Genomic DNA, 19,753 nt, shown 5'->3' with positions numbered 1-19,753 from the left:
CCGAGAGTGTCGGAAGGGTAGGTAGGGATAATGTATGGATATGCAAATAGGGGCCCATTTGCGCGCTCCTGAGGTTTTCACCCCCTGCCAGGCATTTCAAATCCGAGTCCTTTCTGTAATGACCTTCACCGTGGGCTTATTCCCAGTCAGAAGAAATCTTTGATCTGTGAATTCCTTGGGGGCTGGGTCTTAAGCCCCTCACAAAGGCCTGAACTGAAGGCCAGGCAGTGCCTCTCCTGAGCCGACTTCCTCTCCCACCTCTCTAGCCCAAACCCACTCCAAACACACACATACACACTCTCTCTCTCACTGAGGCATGGAAGAGCCTGGCAAAGACATCCTGGCTTACTGCTGACTTTACCCAGGGCCAAGACCCCATCTGGTTCATTTGATTCAATTCAACCAAAGTTTGTTCAACTCCTAGGTCTAGCGCTGGAGTGCAAAGACAATGATGAACCAAGCCTGGGACAGACTGAGAGGGAAGGAAGAGGGGAGTCAGGAGAGGGGTGATAAAAACAGAGGTGAATGGGAGAGAATGAGATCTTTTTTTTTTTTTTAATATTTTATTTATTTATTTGACAGTGAGAGATCACTGTAGGCAGAGAGGCAGACAGAGAGAGAGAGAAAGGGAAGCAGGCTACCTGCTGAGCAGAAAGCCCAATGTGGGGCTTGATCCCAGGACCCTGAGATCATGACCTGAACCAAAGGCAGCGGCTTAACCCACTGAGCCACCCAGGCACCCAAGAGTGAGATCTTTAATCACAGAGCTAGCTAGTGCCTGGAGTTAACCCAGGATGGGGGCTTGACCTGTTTGCAACAGGTCAGGGGGCGGGGACAGGGGACAGGGAGATGGTCAGCAACCCAAAATAGTGTAACTTCAGGGACACCTACAGACCCCCTCCCCTTTTCATCTTATCCTCAATACCTAAAGCTTGGCCAACAGACTTATTTTTACTGGGACTAAATTATTGCCTAGTTTAGGATGTAAAACCTTCCTGGAGAGGAACCTTCAAATATTACCCATGTTCTCACCTTTGTATTAACTAGTTAAGTCCAAGATAAAAGGAGAAGCCTTGCGGGATTTTCAAAGGTCCAGGAAAGATACTCAAAATATATTCCCCTCCAGCTTACTTTGTTGATTCTCTACATCTCTTCACTAAGTCATATGGCTGTTATTTCACAGTTAGAATCCAGCAGAGTGGCAAATGGCCTTACAAGGGAAATGCATCCACTAGCCACTTCAGTCCTTTTCCATGAGCAGCACTCCCACAGACTCTCTCCTTCTTTAAATGCTTCCCCTCTTGGTTTTGAGGATGGCACTGAGGCCTTGCTCTCCTCTCCTATGAATGTTCCTTTTCAAGCTTCCCCTGCCTTCATCTATTCCCTGACCAGGGTTCCATCCTCGACTCCCTCCTCTTCCTCTCATCTATGCCTATGGCTTCAAATACTGTGTGTGGGGAAGTGTGCTTTATTTACCATTATATTCCCAGAACACTGTGTGGTAAGAAATAGATGTTCAACAAATTTGTTGAATGGACGAATGAATGAATGCTTCCCAAGTCTATATCCCTGCCTAGGGGTCTCCTGGGGCCACCACTGGCATTAAAATATTCTTCCTGGACAGGGAGTGTATCTTGTTCACAAAATTAAAGTGGTTTTTGTTGGTTGGTTGGTTTTGTCGCTGTTTTCCATTTTGTTGTTGCTGCTGATGTTGTGGTTAAAGTCTGGTTGTGAGGGGAGCAGTAATCTGGGAGTGTGACGCACTTCTGTGTTTCAGTCAAGGCTTTCTGAGCTGGGGCCTGAACTAGTGCTGGGCATACAGAGGACTAAGTCACAATCCATTCCCTAGAGGTGCTCAGAACGGGGGATGGGGGTGGGGGTAGAGTAGAGCCTCGGGGCTCTGGAAGCTGTAGTGGTTGAGTGGTGGGAGCACAGGCCAGAATTCTGCAGCCTTGAGCCTTGGTTGTGCCACTGACCACTGAGTGGCATGTCCCAGGGCATCTGTGAAAGGAGAGTGGAAGACCGGACTCACTCAAACAAGTGCCTGGGGTGTCTGGTGGAAGGACCTGCCAAGACCCACGCTTCTAAGTTGGGGATCTTTGAGGAGTAAAGGATGTTGGGAGCTGCACTTGCTCCCCCAGGGTATTAGGGCCCAGTGATCTGAATCCAGACCCCTCTGGCGAGGATCAGCCACTGGACGAGAGGGGCAAAAGGGCAAAGGCTGGCGTCAAAGTTATGGTAATGAGCTGAGCCATCCAGTCACTCTAGCTCGGGGAGGAGCCAAGCGCTTGGGAGGAGGGGCCGAGGGAACCCTCGGGCGAGAGAGCGAAAGGGACCGTGGCCGCGGAGTGGAGATGTGACCCTGCCTTCGCAAGGACAGGCATTGGGGCCCCCCCGGCCCTGCGCTCAGGCTTTCCAGTTTCCCCGCACCTCATGGGGTCCCTGGCCCCTGGAGCCACCACGCCGGCGCTCTGCCTTCTTCTGGCCTGCTTCTGGCTGGCGGGGGGCGAGCCGGGGGGCCAGTCCCTGCCGGTGCAGTCTCTCGGTGAGAGGGGTGTGGACTAGGGGAGGAGGAGGTCGGGAGAATGTTCAGGGGAACGGGCTTCGGCACATTCTAGAAAGGGAAGAAAAAGAGGTTGGAGGGAGGGAGGTCAGGGCAATAGCCAAGGAGAGGGTCGGAGGGGGCGCAGAAGGAAAAAGAGGCCAGCGACAGCGTGGGGGGGGGGGGGGTGTGTTGCGGAGGTGGGCAGAATGGGTCCCAAGCTAGTCAGGATGGAAGAGACCCAGGTGGGGAGCTAGAGAGAACTGGGGCACAGAGAGTAAGAGGAAAGAGGGAGACCCCTGTTGGAGAGGTGGCCAGAGAGGGGGAGAACGGGTTGAAGTCTATAAGGAGAGAGAATTGGGGGGGATGAAGAAGAGGCTTCCTGGCAGGTGGGGAGGACAGGTGGTGGGAGACCCAGCAAAGGGAGGCCTGGCTTAAGTGGAGCGCAATCGTCCCCAGGTGCAGCACCCACAGTCCAGGGTGACGGCCTTCTGCAGCCACCCGAGCCGGCCCAGAAGCCCAGGTGAGTAGGCGCAAGCTTGCGGCTGCCCCACCCAGGCCTCCCTCCTTTATTCCTGGTATGGAGGACCCCAGGGTTTTAGCGCGGAGGGTGGGGTGCCCTTGGGGTGGTGGGGAGGCCTGTCCCATTCCTATCCCCTCCCCGATGTTAGGCTTGTTTCTTATCTCGCCACAGACATCAGGAGGTGACCCTTGCCACGGAGGATACAGCAACAGTGATGGGAAGCCAGGTGAGAGGAGGCCTGGAAGGGAGGCTTCCACGGGGAGGGGCTTCTCTCTGTCTGGGACTGGGGCTGGCCGGGAGGTCTGTCGGTTGCAGGAAGGTTGTCTCTGCAGTTATTTGAAAGGGAACAGTGTTCCTAGTGTATGTCTGAAGTATGCAAATTCACGGGACACTTGTATTCCCACTTCACTCATCTCTTGGGACCCTGTGGTCCGTTCAGTTTGTTTTTGTTTTTGCTGTGTTTTATTTGGGGAGGAGGGTACTACGATGCAATCAGGACAAAGCCGACTCTCCCGTGCCCTGGGGTGAAAGTATGAAGGTGGAGTTCTCTTGTCCCTGCCTGGTCTGGGGAGGTACAAAACCCCATAAGAGGCCCTATTCCATACCTTGAGCAGCAGGGGTGCTTTGAGAGGAGAGACCATTTTTTTTTTTTTTTTTTTTTTTGCCTCTGGATCAGGTGACTTAGGCTCTTTTTCCAATCCTGTCCTGCATGCGTCTTTTCTTCGATGGCAGATGCGTTACAAATCTCGCCCACCCCACAGCCAGATCCCCCAGAACACCTTGACCCTCAACTCACGTACCTTGGCCCTAGGGATCTGCTCTGGGCAGCTCCTTGTGCCAGCAGTTTGGGGAGTATCATTTATAATAGAAAACAGTGTGCCTCCAATACCTCCCCTTTAGAAATAGGTAGGAAGACCCTGAAGGCAGGAAGAGAACTTGTTTATTCTGTAAGTGGTAGATAATCTAGGCTTTTGATTTCTCGTCTGACCATTTTTTCACGTCCCAAGTTTTAGAATCACAGTCGGATGCAGTTTGAGTTGAAAGAAAATAGTTTTTTTGTTGTTGATGTTGTTTTAAGATTTATTTATTTATTTTATTTGAGAGAGAAGGTTGGGAGGGCCAGAGGGAGAGGGAGAGAAGCAGGTAGCCCACCGCCGGGCTCCATCTCAGAACACTGAAATCATGACCTGAGCCAAAATCAAGAGTTGGATGCTTAACTCACCGAGTCACCCAAGCACCCTGTTATTCTTTTTATATATGATGATATCAAGGTAGGTGGGTAACCTGTTGGGGCCCCCAGGAAGCAGGTGAAACAAGGTCTACTGGTGGAGCCAGCCTGTTGCCCCACAACATAAATGCCCCACAGTACTCTAGGAATCCCTTTGTTTTGGTGGAGAAAATGACCCTCAGCCAAGCACCTTATTCCCCTGGCAGGATTCCTTCCTTGCTGGATTCCAGGGTAGGCCTCCCTCCCTTCTCCTTGGGGAAGCATCTGGAACAGACAACACCAGTAGGTTTCTCACGTTTCTCCTTAGAGCAAATAAGGGGTTGGAATGGCCTTCCTTTAAACCTACTGGAGTGGGTGTGGGGGAATGAAGTCATTAGCCAGAAAGTGAACCCGGGGATCCTTCAAGGGCTTCTGCCTGGACTTACCTCATCGGTAAGGGTGGGGGTCCCAGACCAGCAGCTAAGCAACCTTCATTTCAGGGCTGCCACATTCCTACAGAGCACAGCCATTCTCCAGAGAACTGATCGTATAGAGCAGGATGGAGGGAAAATGCATTGTTATTTACAGGAATCTCAATTTCACTGAAATTTAGCATTCCCTTTAATTATGCCTATAGGTTACAAACCACAATACAGCAGTAGCAGTGTCTGTGACTGTCACCAGGAGAAATCACAGATATTGTCATATCACCTTACACTTGTTGGTATTTCCAGATCTCCTCTATACTCACTACCTCAAAACTCTGGCCATGATAAGACCCATTGTTAGACCTTGCTGTTTAATGTAGTAATAAACAAGGCAAATAGTACCAAATCACACATTTTTAAAAAATATTTTCATAACTATATTGCAATATAATCGATGTCTTTTGTCATCTTGTGTCTCATTTTATGTATTTATACACATTTTTCTAGGATTGGGTCAATAGATTTTGCTCGGTTATCAGAGAGGTTCCTGGCATCAAAAGGACTAGAAACTTCTGATCTATACTGAAGATGAATCATTTGGGCAGGATTTAAAAATTTCTCTGGAAAATGGCCTTGATTCTGTAGTGCTATCTTGCCCTCATTAACACCAATCTCAGAAGCCACATCTGAGGTGGGGGCGAGGAGTGGAGAGACAAAAAGACTAGGTTTCATTAAGAGCTCTTTGGGGCCTGTGGGATACAAGACGATCGTTTTTCCCATGTTCTCTGAGGCCCTGTGAGATCGATTACGACAAAGATGGGAAGCCTGACTCCTGGGGCTCAGGCTGGGTGTGCCGGGTAAGGAGAGCTGGGGAGGACCTAGGAACCAGAGACCAAAGTGGGACAAGGCCCAGGAGGGGCCAGTGACCTCCCAAGGGTCAGCAGGACAGTGAAAAGGGAGGTGGTGAGTACCCAGGGATGAGGCAGAGAGACTGGGCCCACCAAGGAGGGGCAAAGACGTGAGGCTGGGCTCCAGGGACAAAGGGTTCTGAATCTTCTCCATGTTCTAAGTCTGTGGCCAGAGGCTGGGGATTCTGCCTGAGGATGTAGAGATGACAGCGAGAGAGGAAGACACGTGAGACAGATACCCACAGTGTGCTTGGTGCCTTGTTGGCCCTGTGACTAAGAACATAAACTCTCTGAGGGCTGGAACTTTGTCCCATTTACATTGGTAATCTATAGAAACAGGGAGCCTGGGGCTCTGAGAGGGGAGGAGCTTGTTGTGCCCCAGACCCCAGAGCCAGGTGATATGAATGATATGAACCATCTCAGAGTAGGGGCCCAGGTATCCAAGTCAGCTAGCTCTGTGGTGACTGGACACACCTGATGTTCAGGATAGTTCTAATTTCAAGTGGTTTATATCTGGAGAGACCATGTGTTGGGATTTCTGGCCTGGAAGATAGATTTCTCAGCTAACTTTGCCTGTGTCCTCCTCCGATTTATGGTATCAGGGAGAGTCCTGGCTTGGAGCTGAGTTCTGAGGACCGTGGGTGGTGACCTGTGAGGAAGGTTGGGGTGGAAGATGGGGTGAGATGTTCTTCTGCCTTGGGGCAAGGGGCTGCCTTTGTTTCCTAGGCCTGCTTTGTGTGGTTTCTGTGGTGAGGAGGAAACATAGTTGTTCTCCAGATCAGGGGTTTTTGTGTTGGGCTGTGGGGGACTCAAAAATGTACTAGGGAGGGAAGAAGAGAGGGGAGGCTGGGGGGATATTGAAGCATGGAGGGGAGCGAATATGTTCAGGCGGCCAAGATGCCACTTTGGAGGGTAAAAACCACCTTCGCTCCCCTAGGGCAGGCCTGAGAATTCTCCCAGACCTCTCAGGTGGGCCTGGGGAAGTGGAGTGGCTGGGGGCCTCCCTCCTCTAGGAAGGGCCATGACCTTTAGGAAATCCCTCCCTGAGTTCTCTTCCTCGTCTTTAAAAGGAGATTGAAGTCCTGGACTCCTTGGACATGTCTTCCTGGGAAAGGCGGCTCCATCGGGCCAAATGTGCGCCATCTTGTAAGTGACCCCCTCCCTGTGGCCTGTGGGAGGGCCCTGGCCCGCAGGGAAGCTGTGAGGCCAAACTAGGCTCTCCTCAGGGCCTCCTAGGTCCTCTTTGCCCTGCAAGGGGTTCCTTACCACCTTCCCCAGCCTGGCCTCCCAACTCTATTTTGCTTTCTCCTTGCTGGCTGAAGAGAGCTTCCTCTCCAGTGTCCTGTTCGTATGGCCCTGTGGCTTTTCCCTCTCATGCTGTCTGATGCCAGTGAGATTGGGATTCCTTGTTTAGTGGTTGTTTCCTCTCTCCACTTAACCCTGTTTCTGTGGCCTCTCCCCTCACCCTTTCCGGTATCCATGGCCCTTTCTCTTGCATCCTGGCTCCTTCCCTCACCACACTCTGCTCCCCTCTGTCTTACTGTGCTCTGTGCTCTGTGGCCTTTCTGTCTACCATCTTCTCAGTGTGAGGCACCTCCCCACTCCCTGGGTCGTGCTTAGTTGTCTTCCCCTGAGCTTAAGGAACAGTGAGGAAGAATGGTCCTTGAAGATTTCTGGGCAGTCTCCTTGCTTACCGCGCATGCTCCATACTCAGTCTGCCTTGCGTGGTGGCCAGGAACTTTAAGCAGAGGGAGCTGAAGGCCCAGGTGGGGATAGCCCGGGGTCACTTGATGCACACTGAGGACGGGTACTCTGAGACCCCATGCTGCCTCCCTGTCAGGGACGGAGCCAGGCAGCCAGATCTGAGGCACCCTACTGGTGCCACCACTAAGGCTAGCTACGGAGGAAGTCTGAGCCCACCTGTGGTGAGGATCTAAGTGCCACGCAGCTCTGGAAGGGCTGGGTCAGGTGCCTGGCATGAGGGAGGTGATGTATCCCGGGGTTCTGCCCAGCTTGGCGTAATGGGGGGGGTGCCTTCTGTGTCTCCCCTGAAGACTTGTTCTCCTGTTTCAACGGGGGAGAGTGTGTGTACCCAGCCTTCTGTGACTGTAGACGCTTCAATGCCACAGGACCACGCTGTCAGATGGGTGAGTCTGAACTTTGTCCCAGTCCTGGCATGGGCCTTGGGTACAGGGAAAGCTTGGGGGCCTGAGTCCTGGGGGTCCTAGGCTGGGAGGGGCAGGGGCTGGCCCTGCTAGCCTGTGGCCTGAGGCCCGCTGCAGCTGCACAGACAGGTTCTATCTTCTCTGGCACAGTGTACAATGCCGGCCCTGAGCGGGACAGCATCTGCCGGGCATGGGGACAGCACCACGTGGAGACTTTTGATGGTCTCTACTACTACCTCTCCGGGAAGGGCAGCTACACCCTGGTGGGGCGCCATGAGCCTGAAGGGCAGACCTTCTCCATCCAGGTGAGGCCTTCTTTACCCTGCCAATCTAGGAAGGTTGCATGAGGCTCTGGAGCTTGTGCTGGCCAGAGCTCTGCTTGTCATAGTTAGAGAGTCTTCATCTGGAAGGAGCTGGGGCTCCTCAGTTCTCTCTTACCCACTTATTCCGGGTTGCCCCTGGCCAGTCATTGATTTAGTCACTTGGCATTAAGTGTTAGTCACCTATCTGTACTCTTCCCGGCACAAAACTTGGTAGTGGCCTTGTGGACAATAATACAGATGTGGTCTCTGTCCTCGTGGAACTCACAGACATCAAGTTGAATGAATCATTTCAAGAGTAACAGAGCTTCAGAGGAGAAATGACAAATGTTAGAAGAGCATGTGGTGGAAGCCTAACCTTGTTTAGTGGGAAGGATAATGATCAGGGAAGACTTCCTGGAGGAAGTCACATTGAAGTTGAGATCTGAAGAATGAATTGGAGTTAGCCAAGTGAAGGGTCAGAGGGATGAGTTAAGAACATTCTGGGTAAAGGGAATTTGGGTGCTAAGGACCTGAGATAACAAAGAACATCACGCCTCTGAGGAAATGGTAGAGGTCCTGGATGACTCAGTTCAGGGTTCTCTCTTCTAAGAAGCCCTCCTGGATGCACTGACCTCCTCACCTGGCTCAGGGGCTGCTCTCTGTGTAACCAAAGTTCTATATTGTTGCATGGTCCATGCCTTTCTCTTACAAAGGTCTGTTTCCAGGTTGGTCTTTTCTACTGGATAGAAGCTTTCTAGGCTGGACCATGTCTTTCCATTTGGTGTTCCCAGAACCCAGATTAGTGCTCAGTAAAACTTCGTCCTGTCTATGAACACATGCGTGAGACTCACTGTCAGGCAGATCTGATTTCCATGCTTACCCTGGGCGCTGAGTGGAGGTCAGTACACCTCCATCTGGAGAGAAGTCTGCCTGGGGAGCCAGCTCTGCTGAGGGGCACCTTGGTTAAGACTGAGCTAGCTCCAGGGGCTTGGGAGTTTGGGGAGGTCCTGGTGCTCACTGTCATCCCTCTGCTGGCAAGTATACCCCTCTGTCTTCGGCATAGACCTGTCAAGGGGCTGCCAAGGTACCGCACCCTGGATGGGCTGACCAACTCTGTCCTCTCTGCCTTGGCATATCACACATTGGGATTTCTCATGATGGTCATTTCATGATGGTTATGTTATAATTACTTAGAGTAATGGGGTGCCATGCATTCATGGATTATGAAATAAATTTAATGAGTTATAACCAGCACCCCCCTCCCTGGAAGAAAGAAAGAAAGAAAAAAAAAAAAAAAGAAAGAAAAAAAGGAAAAAAAAAAGAAAAAAAGAAAAAAAACTAAAGAGAATGGAAAATATAATGTGGATGAATTACACATTAACAGGGGTGAATATTATTTTGTAACATTTTTGTTTTATTTATATATGTATATATTTATATTTCTTACTGTGGGTCATGATCTAAAGTCTGAAAAATTTAATTAGACCGTGGGGTGGCTTTCACAGGCCCCACTTTCAGCTGACCTAACTCCAGCCTGCTCCAACACATTTAAGGTAATCTAGTGGAAGGGTTTCTACACTGGGAAGAGAAACATTGAAGGTTTTCCCTAAGCCCTGGGAGCCTCAGTTCTCCCCCTTCTCTTGGGTCTCCTGGCTTTGAGGTGAAGGTTCTGCCTGAGGAGGAGGCAGAGGAGACAGGCACGTGACAGGCAGCACGGGAGTGACATGTGTGGCTGGGGGTGTAGGGAAGGACTAGACCGTCCCCCTAGCCTGCCAGGGTCATGGTAGGAGTGTGTGTTTATAGTGTGTGTATGAGAGTGCCCAGTGAATCTATGAGGGGTGTGTGTGTGTGTGTGTGTGTGTGTGTTCTGTGTCAGAAGGTGTGAGTGCTTAACTTGGCTTTGAATCTGATGGGAAAATCTGGGTTACAAAAATGAAAAACTCAGAAATAGGGAGACAGCACAATGTCTTGGAAAGAGCCCTGAAATTTAGCCTTCAGTCCTGGGATGGAATCCTGGCTGTGTGTGTGTGTGACCTTCATCACTAAACCTCTCTGAATATCAGTTGCCTCCTCTGGGAGATGTGTATCACCACAGCTATTTCCTCTGTGGGGTGCTTGGCACACGGAGGGCAGGTGATTACATCAAGTGGGAGCTTCGCAGGGTGTCTCTGGGCTCAGAACAGAAGCTCGGGGCCAGGCCTTTGGCAGGAACCCTGCACAGTGACCTCTAACCCCCGCAACCAGGTGCACAACGACCCCCAGTGTGGCTCTTCCCCCTACGCCTGCTCCAGGTCGGTCAGCCTCTTCTTTGCGGGCGAGCAGGAGATCCGTCTGGCCAAGGAGGTCACCCACGGAGGCGAGAGGTAACTGTAACACCTGCCCTGAGCTCGCCTGCTCCCTGGCACTGGTGGTGGGGGAGGGTGAGCACCTTCCTTCGAAAGCCTGAAGAAAACCGTTTTCTGGGGGCAAACAGCGGATTGTCCACTGTCAAGGCAGCAACATACGGGCAGGCCAGCTGGGTTTCTTGTCATCTGGGTTTAAAGAAAAATGAGTCCCTCAAGATTTTTGAGAAACTCTGTGGGTTTCCAGGTAGTGGGTATTTGGGCCAATAGCAGAATTTTCCAGATAGTTGAGAATATACCACTACAAGCATACTTACTTTTTTTCTTTCACAATTTTGAGGGAATCTTCCTGAATGGATCATACAAGTTGAAGCCTCCTCAGAGCAGATACTGAGCACAGTTTCACCTTTTCTGATGACAAAGGGTCATTTGAATGTCACTTATCTTGCTGGGACGTCTGGGACCAGGGGAATGAGGACTCTTCCCCCCACACCACATGGCCCAGACTGTGGTTCTAAAATCTTTCCCGTTATCTTGTCTTCACTGTCCTCTCCTTCCCTTGCTGTCCGCTGTCACGCTGCTGCTGGGTGGGGAGAGGGAGTCGTCCTGTGAGGACCCTTTTCCCGTTCTCATTTCCTGCTTCAGATCTGGAAACTGGGTAACCAAGCTCTCTGGGGCCGAGTGTAAAACTGAAAGTCCAAGGGTTTCTCCTGTGAAGAAAAGATTGGTATATGGATCTTTGGGTACCAATTTTGGCCGGTTAGACCCTTTTTTGTTTTTGTTTTTCTTCCCTGATTTTCAGGTGGATTGAAAGTTGACACATTCCAGACAAGCTAGGAGACCCTGTCCCATACAACTGGGAATGTGGTTGGGACGGCTATGACCCTGCTTCTTTTCTTCCACTCCCAGTTTTCCTTATCCCTCAGCTCTTTTCTCTTCCTCCCCCTTTCTTGCTCCCCACCCAAAAACCCAAACCGTCAGTGTCTGCTTCTACCATTTCTCCCATCTAGGAGAAAGGAGCTGACGGCTTCACTCTTAAGATTTATCCCTGCCAGGGAAATTGCAATTTTGAAAGCAAGCTTTAAACTCTGAAGACAAAAGAATCCCTATCTAATGGTGGACTTCAGATACAGGGGAAGTCAGGGGGAGGGAATGTGGGGGCCGCAGATACCATGCTACCAGGCATTTGCTCAGGCGGGTGCTGGGTATACGATGGGTCCTGCAGGCAGAGGACGACAGGTCCTTTGGTGAAGGGACTGGATGAGTGGAGGTGGCGTGAACAGCTTGAAGCTCTGGGCCATGCCCTGCAGGGTCCAACTGCCACAGGCGATGGGGAGCGTGCGTCTGCAGCGGCTGGCCGGCTACATCCTTGTGCGGCATCAGTCAGCCTTCACGCTGGCCTGGGACGGTGCCTCAGCCGTCTACATCAAGATGAGCCCGGAGTTCCTGGGCTGGACTCATGGACTGTGTGGGAACAACAATGCTGACCCCCAGGACGATCTGGTGACCAGCTATGGTGAGGAGCAGGGCAAGTGGCCTCCGAGGACTTTGGGTGGTGTAGGGGATGGGCCAGGCTGGGCTGGGCGGGAGAGGCCTTGGGGCAGAAACCTGGGCTGGAGATACTGAAGACACAGCAGGAGGCCAGGGACCGCCCCCCCTTCCTACCCAGTGTGTGGCTTCAGGCATGTTCTTAACCACTCAGCCTCAGTTTCCTTATCTGTAGAACAGTCACAAGGAGAGCCCATACACACTAGGGTTGTGTGAGGGTCTAAAGGGCACTTTGCTAGGGGGGATTGACCCCACAAGATGAGTATGTTCCGGGGGCAGGGAGCCAAAGGCCGGAGAGAGGCCGGATGAGAAAGGGCCCCATGGGAGCTGAAGATGCCTGTGGAGGTGTGGTAAGAAGTGCGAGTGAAGCCTACAGGACCAAATCGTGGCTGCTCTGCCCGGAAGAAGGGAAGTGATCTCTTTGAGCACCCACAGCATACCGAACGCTTAACATGCAGTTTTTGCAGTAACCTCATGGGGGCACTATCTGCCCTGTTTCACATATGGGAGAGCTGAGGCTCAGGGAGGTGCGGGAGCTTGTCCAGACTCAACCCCCCCCCCCCCCCGCCCCGAGGCTGGAGCAGTAGGGAGCTACTACAGGTTCTATTGCCTATTATTACTGGCTTTTCCAGGAGAATGGTTCCATTGGGAAATGCAGACTGGGATGGGGGCCAGGAGGCTGGATTCTTCCACTCCTTGCCCACCTTTTGGCATCTCTTCGGCTCCCCCTGCCCTCTCTCAGAGCCCTCTGTGGCCCCTTCCCCGTCATCTCCCTGTGGTCATGCTCATTCTCACCTCCAGGGAAGCTGACCGACGACGTGGCTGAGTTTGTGCACAGCTGGCAGGAGCAGGCCCCCAACCAGCCTCCGAGGCCTACAACTTCCTCCCTGCCTCGCCCACCGTGTCTACAGCAGAGCCCAGGAGCCATGCAGGTCTGGACCCTGGGGAGAGCGCCTCCCCCTACCCATTCTAGTGTCTGGGGTGGTTCCTTTCCTATCCACCTCTTAGAAAGTCTCTGATTGCAGCAGGGGCCCAGGCTCATCTGTGCCTATGGTGCCACCCTTTTGTCTCCACCATTCTTGTTCTCTCTCCTGAGCTCAAATTGGCGTTCGGTGTGTGGGGCTGGTGAAGTCCAAGGGCTGTGTGTGGCTTTGCCAGCCCCCAGCTCAGCTGCTGGCCCTTTCCCTAGGGTGTGTACGACCGGTGTGAGGCACTGCTGAGGCCCCCCTTTGATGCCTGCCATGCCTACGTCAGCCCTCTGCCCTTCACAGCCAGCTGTACCAGCGATCTCTGCCAGTGAGTAGGCAGCCCAGAGTGGAGCTGGGATTGGGTTGTGGGGAGACCTGTTTTGGTATTGCAGGGACCGGGGGACAGGGAGGCAAGGGGGCTCAGCATGTGGGCCACTGAGCCTGACAATCACAGGCCCTGGCGGATAGGCTTCACAAAACTCAGAAATTCCTATCTGTGTAGGTGGGACAGAGCTTCCCTAGTCTCTGAAGCCCAGAAATGGGGACTGATGCCTTCGGGGTCAAATAAGTCAATGGCAGTGTGGGGACTGGAGCCCAGGTGTCCTGCCTCCATCTGTATATGTGTAGATATCTTCCCCGTCTCCCTTTCCTAGCTGCGTCACAAGGAGGGCTGCCTTGAGCCCTGGAAGACTTCAGAGGGTGCTAGAGGGCATGTGACAGATTGGGCTCTGGTGTGATGCTCCATTTCCTGGCACAGGTCTGTGGGCGACGAAGCCACCTGGTGCCGGGCGCTGGCTGAGTATGCCCGAGCATGTGCCCAGGCAGGGCGGCCGCTGCGGGACTGGAGGACCCAGCTCCGGCAATGCGGTAGGGGCGTCCTGCTGGTGGGCAGGGAGGGGTTCACGTGAGCTCTGTCCTGGGGCTCTGGGTGGCATCCTCGGGCCTCAGCTCAATGTCCTGTCCCGCTTAGAACCACAGCTGTCGGAGCTAAGTCCTGAGGCCCCATCCTCCTGTGACCGAGGAGCAGACAGGCTCAGAGTGGAGGGACTGGCCTAGGGTCCCAGAGCCAGCTAAGGGTCGTTCTCAGAGCCTCCCCTGCTCTAGCCAACTTCCTGGTCATCCATTGCTCCCACCAGGGATAGGGGAGCAGGAAGATCACAGCCCTTCTTCCCCCTATCCCAAGGCCTGGAGTAGGGGCTGGGTCTGTCCTGGCAGAGCCTGAGCTGGACTGTCCCCTACTCCCACAGCCGTGCAGTGCAAGGAGAAGTCCTTCACCTACAATGAGTGCATTGCCTGCTGCCCCGCCTCCTGCCAGTCCCGGGCGTCCTGCGTGGACAGTGAGATCGCCTGTGTGGACGGCTGCTACTGCCCCGACGGTATGCTGGGGGTGGGGGGAGCCTGGCAGTGTCTTCCTGGGCTGGCACGGATGAGCATGAAGCAGGGGCTCAGAGGGGCCGTGTGTGTGGAAAAGATGAAGGAAGGAACACACAACTGATTAGGGAGTAACTAAATGACCGGCTTCAGGGAGGTGACGGTGAGGGTGGCTGTCCATCCCCATGTTTCATTTGATCCAGACTGAGCTTTGTAAGGTGTGTAGATCAGGACAGGTCATTCATTTGCTCATTTGTTCTTTTTTCGCACAGGCATTTGCTTAAACACTTACCCACATTTTTTAGGGGGTGTAAATTTGCAGCATGTCTGTAGGTGCAGCTCACTTGGTGGGGTAGGGTTTGAGATCAAAATATAATGGGAAACAAGGACACTGACTTTAGGGGTCAGAATCCAGTTGCGGTGATAAGATACACATCCTTACGACTCCCATCTGAGGCATAATGTAGTGAGGACCTGCTCAGGGGTTCAGACAAGCAGAGACATAGGAATTCAGTGTGGGGAGAGATTGTCAGGGAAGGCTTCCTGGAGGAAGTGGTACCTAAGCTGGTTCTAGATGCAGTGACAGGCTTTTGAGAGGTGGGGATGAGAAGCTAGTCAGTATGCAGGCTGCTTGGGGGGGGTGAGGTGAGATTATTTGCCCAGAGGGGTTCCAATCTGGCCTGAGCCACGGATTTATGCAGGAGGGAACTTGAAAGCAGGCTCAGGGGTGAAAACTTGGATGAGGGGATCTTTGTCCCAGGCCCAGGGCAACCACAGATGGTATATGAGCAGGAGTGGAGGTGAGTCAGGTGGGCCTTTGGTGTTACCCTAGGGCTGATCCTTGAGGATGGGGACTGCGTGGCACCAGCTGAGTGTCCCTGTGAGTTCCATGGGACCCTGTACCCGACTGGCTCTGTGGTGAAAGAAGATTGCAACGCATGGTCTGTGTCCATAGCCCAGGGGGTAGGGGGGAGTGGTGATTTCCAGGGTTTTCCATCAGTGTTGTCCATCTGGGGTCTGGGAGCCCTGGGGATGTGGGGGCCCTCACTCAGCATCTCTAAGTCCCAGGAGATCTCATTTGAGCTAAGCCTTGGAGGTGGAGGAAATCCCTGCTACCCATTGTAGAGACGGGAAGACCAAGGGCTGGGCACAGGAGCTCTGTGGATCCTGCAATCCTCCAGCATCTATCCTAGGCCTGGAGAAGTAAGCCGTGCCTCCTTGGTCTCTGTGTTTCAGCACATGCACTGCAGGCAAATGGGTGTGCAGCTCCGCTGTCTGCCCAGGTATGTCTGAACCCCACCTCAGACTCCAACCCCTTCTTCTAGCCCGCAGCTTTTTGGGGCAGGAAATTTGAGGGAGTTCCCAGCTTGACCCACTTTGTTTCCTCAGAGCCATTTTGCCTGGTTAGGGGATTTCTTCTGCTCCTGTCAGGGAGGGATTTTAAGGGGGGTGGTTTATCTAAGGACCTTCCTGAGCTTGGGGGGTTTGACCAGAGACTGGTCTCCAAGCTCAGGCCTTGGTCTCCTAGAAGGGGAAATGCCCAGGGCAGGGCTGTATCTCCTTTCAGATGGGCCTGTGGGGGGCAGGGCTACTTCTTCCCAGTGACCAGAATGTCAAAAAGAGGGCCAGCACTCCAAACATGGCCCGAATTCCTGAGGACAGGGAGCTGTCTCTTCCTATGCTTAGAGCCTGCAGGGCAGAGGCCATCCCTGTGGACGCAGCTCCCATGTGACAGCACCTTTCTCTGCCCCTCAGCTGAGTGTTCAGTGACTGGCGACATCCATTTCACAACCTTCGACGGCCGCCGGTACACGTTCCCCGCCACGTGTCAGTACATCCTGGCCAAGAGCCGCTCCTCCGGCACCTTCACAGTGACGCTGCAGAATGCCCCATGTGGTCCGGTAAGGGCTGGGGACCTCAGGTCCAATCCAGCCAGCCACCTCTGCTCTCTGCCTCCTTAGAGAGGCTGAGCAACTTAGGGCAGGGTTTCCACAGCCAACTCATGCTGATGTCTAGTCTTTCTGGGCAGAGCCAGGGGGCAGGAGCATATGTTTCGTCTCTAGAACATCTGCTAGCTGAGAGGCACTTCCCCTTTCTGGGCCTCAGAGTGTTTTTTGTTTGTTTGTTTGTTTGTTTTTTAAATCTCTAAAATGGGTCTGATTTAACTTAATCTTTTCTGCTTCCTTGGATTGTATCTTCAACATCTCCATATTCATTCATTGATTCATTTATTCGTTCAGTAGGTACTGAACATCTGTTTGTGCCAGAAGTTGTGTTGGGTCTCGGAGACTATTATGAATTGGATTTGGCTCTGCCCTCCTGGGCCTTGTGCTTTGGTAGGTGAGGCAGATACGTTGACCCCATTATCCACCATGTTATCGGAGCTGGGACAATGTGGACCTCACAGGGTAGGTTTCCGTGGAGGAACTTTTCTTTGTTGTTGTTTTACCTGGATGTCAAGTGGGAGGAGGCGTGGATCCGGAAAGATTTCCTAGAGGTGGTGACCCATGAGCTGTGTCAGCCACTTGTGAACGTAACTGAGAAAATGGCCAACTTGCTGGTCTGGGGTAGTTGTGAGTTTATCTGTCTCTCAGTGGCTGCATTTTCCCTGAGCCCTGGTCTGGGCTACACTCAAGCTCCTTCCTGTGCAACAGAGCAGGGGTTCATACCCGTAGCCAGGCAGCCACCCCCAAACCCACCTCCCTGCCTGCCTTCCTCCCCAATGATGTCAGGTGGGTGAGCAGACATCACTCAGAGGTGCCCCTCCCTGGCCCTGGGGACCTAGGTTGGGCTATGGACAAGGGAGAGGGCTGTGCTTTCTTCCTTTCGAGACTTGAGTGCCCTGCCCCCCGGCAGAGAATGGCCTGGATCTGCCCTTGGCTGCTCTCTGAATCAGAAGAATACTTGTCCTCAAAAGCCAGGTTACTCTCATCCTGAGGGTTGCAAAAGAAAAAGCAAAGCAGACAGGCATGGCCCAGTGGGACTCCTACCCATTTATAAAGTTCTAGAGTCTTAGAATGCCTGGGGCTATGGGACCTTGGAGGTCCCTTACCAGCCCTCTTTCTACCGTGTTCTGGATGGTGGCCAGCTGGCCTTGGCCTGAGGTAACCTGCTTCATTGCTTAACACTCTCTCTTGATAGCACTTTCCTTTTACCATGAGCCAGGTCTCCTTGTGACTTCATCCACACTGATGAGCCAGTAGAAGGCCAGCCCTCTGCCAGGTCTGTGTGGAGCACAGTGAGGGTTACACAGATGAGTCAGACCCTGGTCCTAGCCACCAGGAGCTCACAGCCCCGTGTGAGAGTCAGTCATGTCCTCAGGTCAAGTGCTTCACTATGACATACAAGAGACAGTGCTGTCAGAGGAGAGTTCTGTGGAGAAAGAAATATTCCTACAGGTCAGAAGAAAGGATCAAGGAGAGCCTCATGGCAGAAGTGGCATTTGAGCTGAATAACCTAAAAAGTGGGCCTAGAAAGATAAATGGAAATAAGATATGTCTATTTGAGGATGCGGCAGAAGGGCAACCCAGGAGGTTCAGGTCATATGAAAGAAAGCAACGAGGATGGAATGTTCTAGAATACATTAAGGCAGATGCAGAAGGACTTGACTGGCTGGTAAGGTGCAGGGTGTGTGGGAGAGAAGCAGGAGGAGTCAAAGATGAAGCCATGACTTCAGTCCTGGGTGGACACAAGGTGGTAGGGTGAGGATGTTAACAGAGAGGAGGGTGCTGGTAAAGTATTTGCAGAGTACTTTGAATTTTGATAAATCATTTTGCATAGGACATCTAGTTTAAGGCTCAAAATACCTCCATGTAGTCATCATTATTATTCTCCCCAGTTAAAATATGGTAAGACAGGCCAACAGAGGCCTTCGGCTATTCCTGATAACCCCCAGCCAGCAGGAGGGGGAGCAGAGCCGGAACCAAGGCTGGAAGCCCAGAAAGCCTGTCACAGCCTCTTAACACACCCACCCCCAAATCAGGGAGTGTTTACAGCCTTTCAAGTATTTTTTCTTTTTTCTTTCTTTTTTTTTTTTTTTTAAAGATTTTATTTATTTATTTGTCAGAGAGAGAGAGCGAGCACAGGCAGAGTGGCAGGCAGAGTCAGAGGGAGAGGCAGGCTCCCTGTGGGGCAAGGAGCCCGATGTGGGACTCGATCCCAGGACGCTGGGATCATGACCTGAGCCGAAGGCAGCTGCTTAACCAACTGAGCCACCCAGGTGTCCCTCAAGTATTTTTTCAAGTAGATCTTATTTTTCAGAGTAGCTTTAGATTTTATGGAAAAAATGTAAAGGTAGTACCTAGAGTTCCTATATACCCCACACCTAATTTCTCCTATGATTAACATCATACATTAGCATGGTACATTCACTGCAAATAATGAACCAATGTTTGTTTAGACATTAACTAAAGTCTGCACTTCACTCATATTTCCATATTTATATTTTCAACCCAATACCATTTTTCTCTGTTTCAACCTGCCACATTACATTTAGTCATCGTGTCTCCTAGGCTCTTCCTTATTGTTGTAGTTTCTTTCATTCTTTCCTTTTTATGTCTGTGGGTGTGTTTTTGGTTTTTTTGTTTTTGTTTTGTTTTTGAGAGAGAGGGAGGGAGAGAGAGGGCACGTGCATGAGCCAGGGACAGGGGCAGAGGGAAAGAGAGAGAAAAAATCTCAAGCAGGCTCCATGCCAGTGTGGAGCCCCATGTGGGGCTTGATCTCCCTACCCTGACATCATGACCTGAGCTGAAATCAAGAGTCAGATGCTTAACCAACGGTGCCACCTAGGCGCCCCCTTGCTGTTACAGTTTCTAAGACTCTATGATGATCTTGAAAATTTTGAGGAGTTCTGGTCAGATATCTTGTAGAATGCCCCTCTATTGGAACTTTTGCAATGTTTTTTCTCAAGGTTAGAGAGGTGTTATGGATTTGGGGAGGAAGATAAGAGGTAAATTGCTATTTTCATCACATCTTCTCAAGGATGCATATACTAACATTGTTTATCACTGTTGAGGTCATGTGGCTGAGGTAGTGTTTGTCACGTTCTCCACTGTAAATTTACTTCTCTTCCCCCCCCCCCCCTTACCATACTGTTCTCTTTGGAAGGAAGTCACTGTGTTCAGCCCACACCTGAAGAGTGGGAAGTTATGTTCCCTCTGCTTTTTTTTTTTTTAAAGACTTTATTCATTTATTTGACAGAGAGAGATCATAGTAGGAGAGAGGAAGGGAAGAGATCACAGAGAGAGAGGAAGGGAAGCAGGCCCCCTGCTGAGCAGAGAGCCCAATGTGGGACTCGATCCCAGGACCCTGAGATCATGACCCGAGCCGAAGGCAGCGGCTTAACCCACTGAGCCACCCAGGCGCCCCTCCCTCTGCTTTTGAAGGCATAAAATCTACATGCATTATTTAGAATTTTTCTGCACAGGACATTTGTCATTTTTCCTTCACA

The 19,753-nt window shown here is 51.9% G+C and overlaps 1 protein-coding gene across 4 annotated transcripts in view; it reads left to right on the top strand.

Moving 5' to 3' along the window:
• Positions 1–2,318: 2,318 nt before the first annotated feature.
• OTOG (otogelin) overlaps positions 2,319–19,753 on the top strand; it is a 76,743-nt gene continuing 59,308 nt past the window's right edge. For all 4 annotated transcript variants that reach the window (XM_059407595.1, XM_059407598.1, XM_059407589.1 and 1 more), the window contains exons 1-15: positions 2,319–2,545; positions 3,002–3,065; positions 3,237–3,291; positions 6,679–6,754; positions 7,663–7,755; positions 7,924–8,078; positions 10,320–10,438; positions 11,728–11,933; positions 12,767–12,897; positions 13,155–13,261; positions 13,691–13,800; positions 14,181–14,309; positions 15,137–15,245; positions 15,541–15,587; positions 16,060–16,205. In XM_059407595.1, the coding sequence (XP_059263578.1) occupies positions 2,434–2,545; positions 3,002–3,065; positions 3,237–3,291; positions 6,679–6,754; positions 7,663–7,755; positions 7,924–8,078; positions 10,320–10,438; positions 11,728–11,933; positions 12,767–12,897; positions 13,155–13,261; positions 13,691–13,800; positions 14,181–14,309; positions 15,137–15,245; positions 15,541–15,587; positions 16,060–16,205 (1,659 nt within the window). In that variant the 5' untranslated portion in view covers positions 2,319–2,433. The remainder of the gene's footprint in view (positions 2,546–3,001; positions 3,066–3,236; positions 3,292–6,678; positions 6,755–7,662; positions 7,756–7,923; positions 8,079–10,319; positions 10,439–11,727; positions 11,934–12,766; positions 12,898–13,154; positions 13,262–13,690; positions 13,801–14,180; positions 14,310–15,136; positions 15,246–15,540; positions 15,588–16,059; positions 16,206–19,753) is intronic.

This window comes from Mustela nigripes, chromosome 1, assembly GCF_022355385.1.
Source record: "Mustela nigripes isolate SB6536 chromosome 1, MUSNIG.SB6536, whole genome shotgun sequence".
Classification (NCBI taxonomy): domain Eukaryota; kingdom Metazoa; phylum Chordata; class Mammalia; order Carnivora; family Mustelidae; genus Mustela; species Mustela nigripes.
The sequence above is the reverse complement of the archived record's forward strand: the minus strand, read 5'-3'. Positions and strand labels throughout refer to the sequence as shown.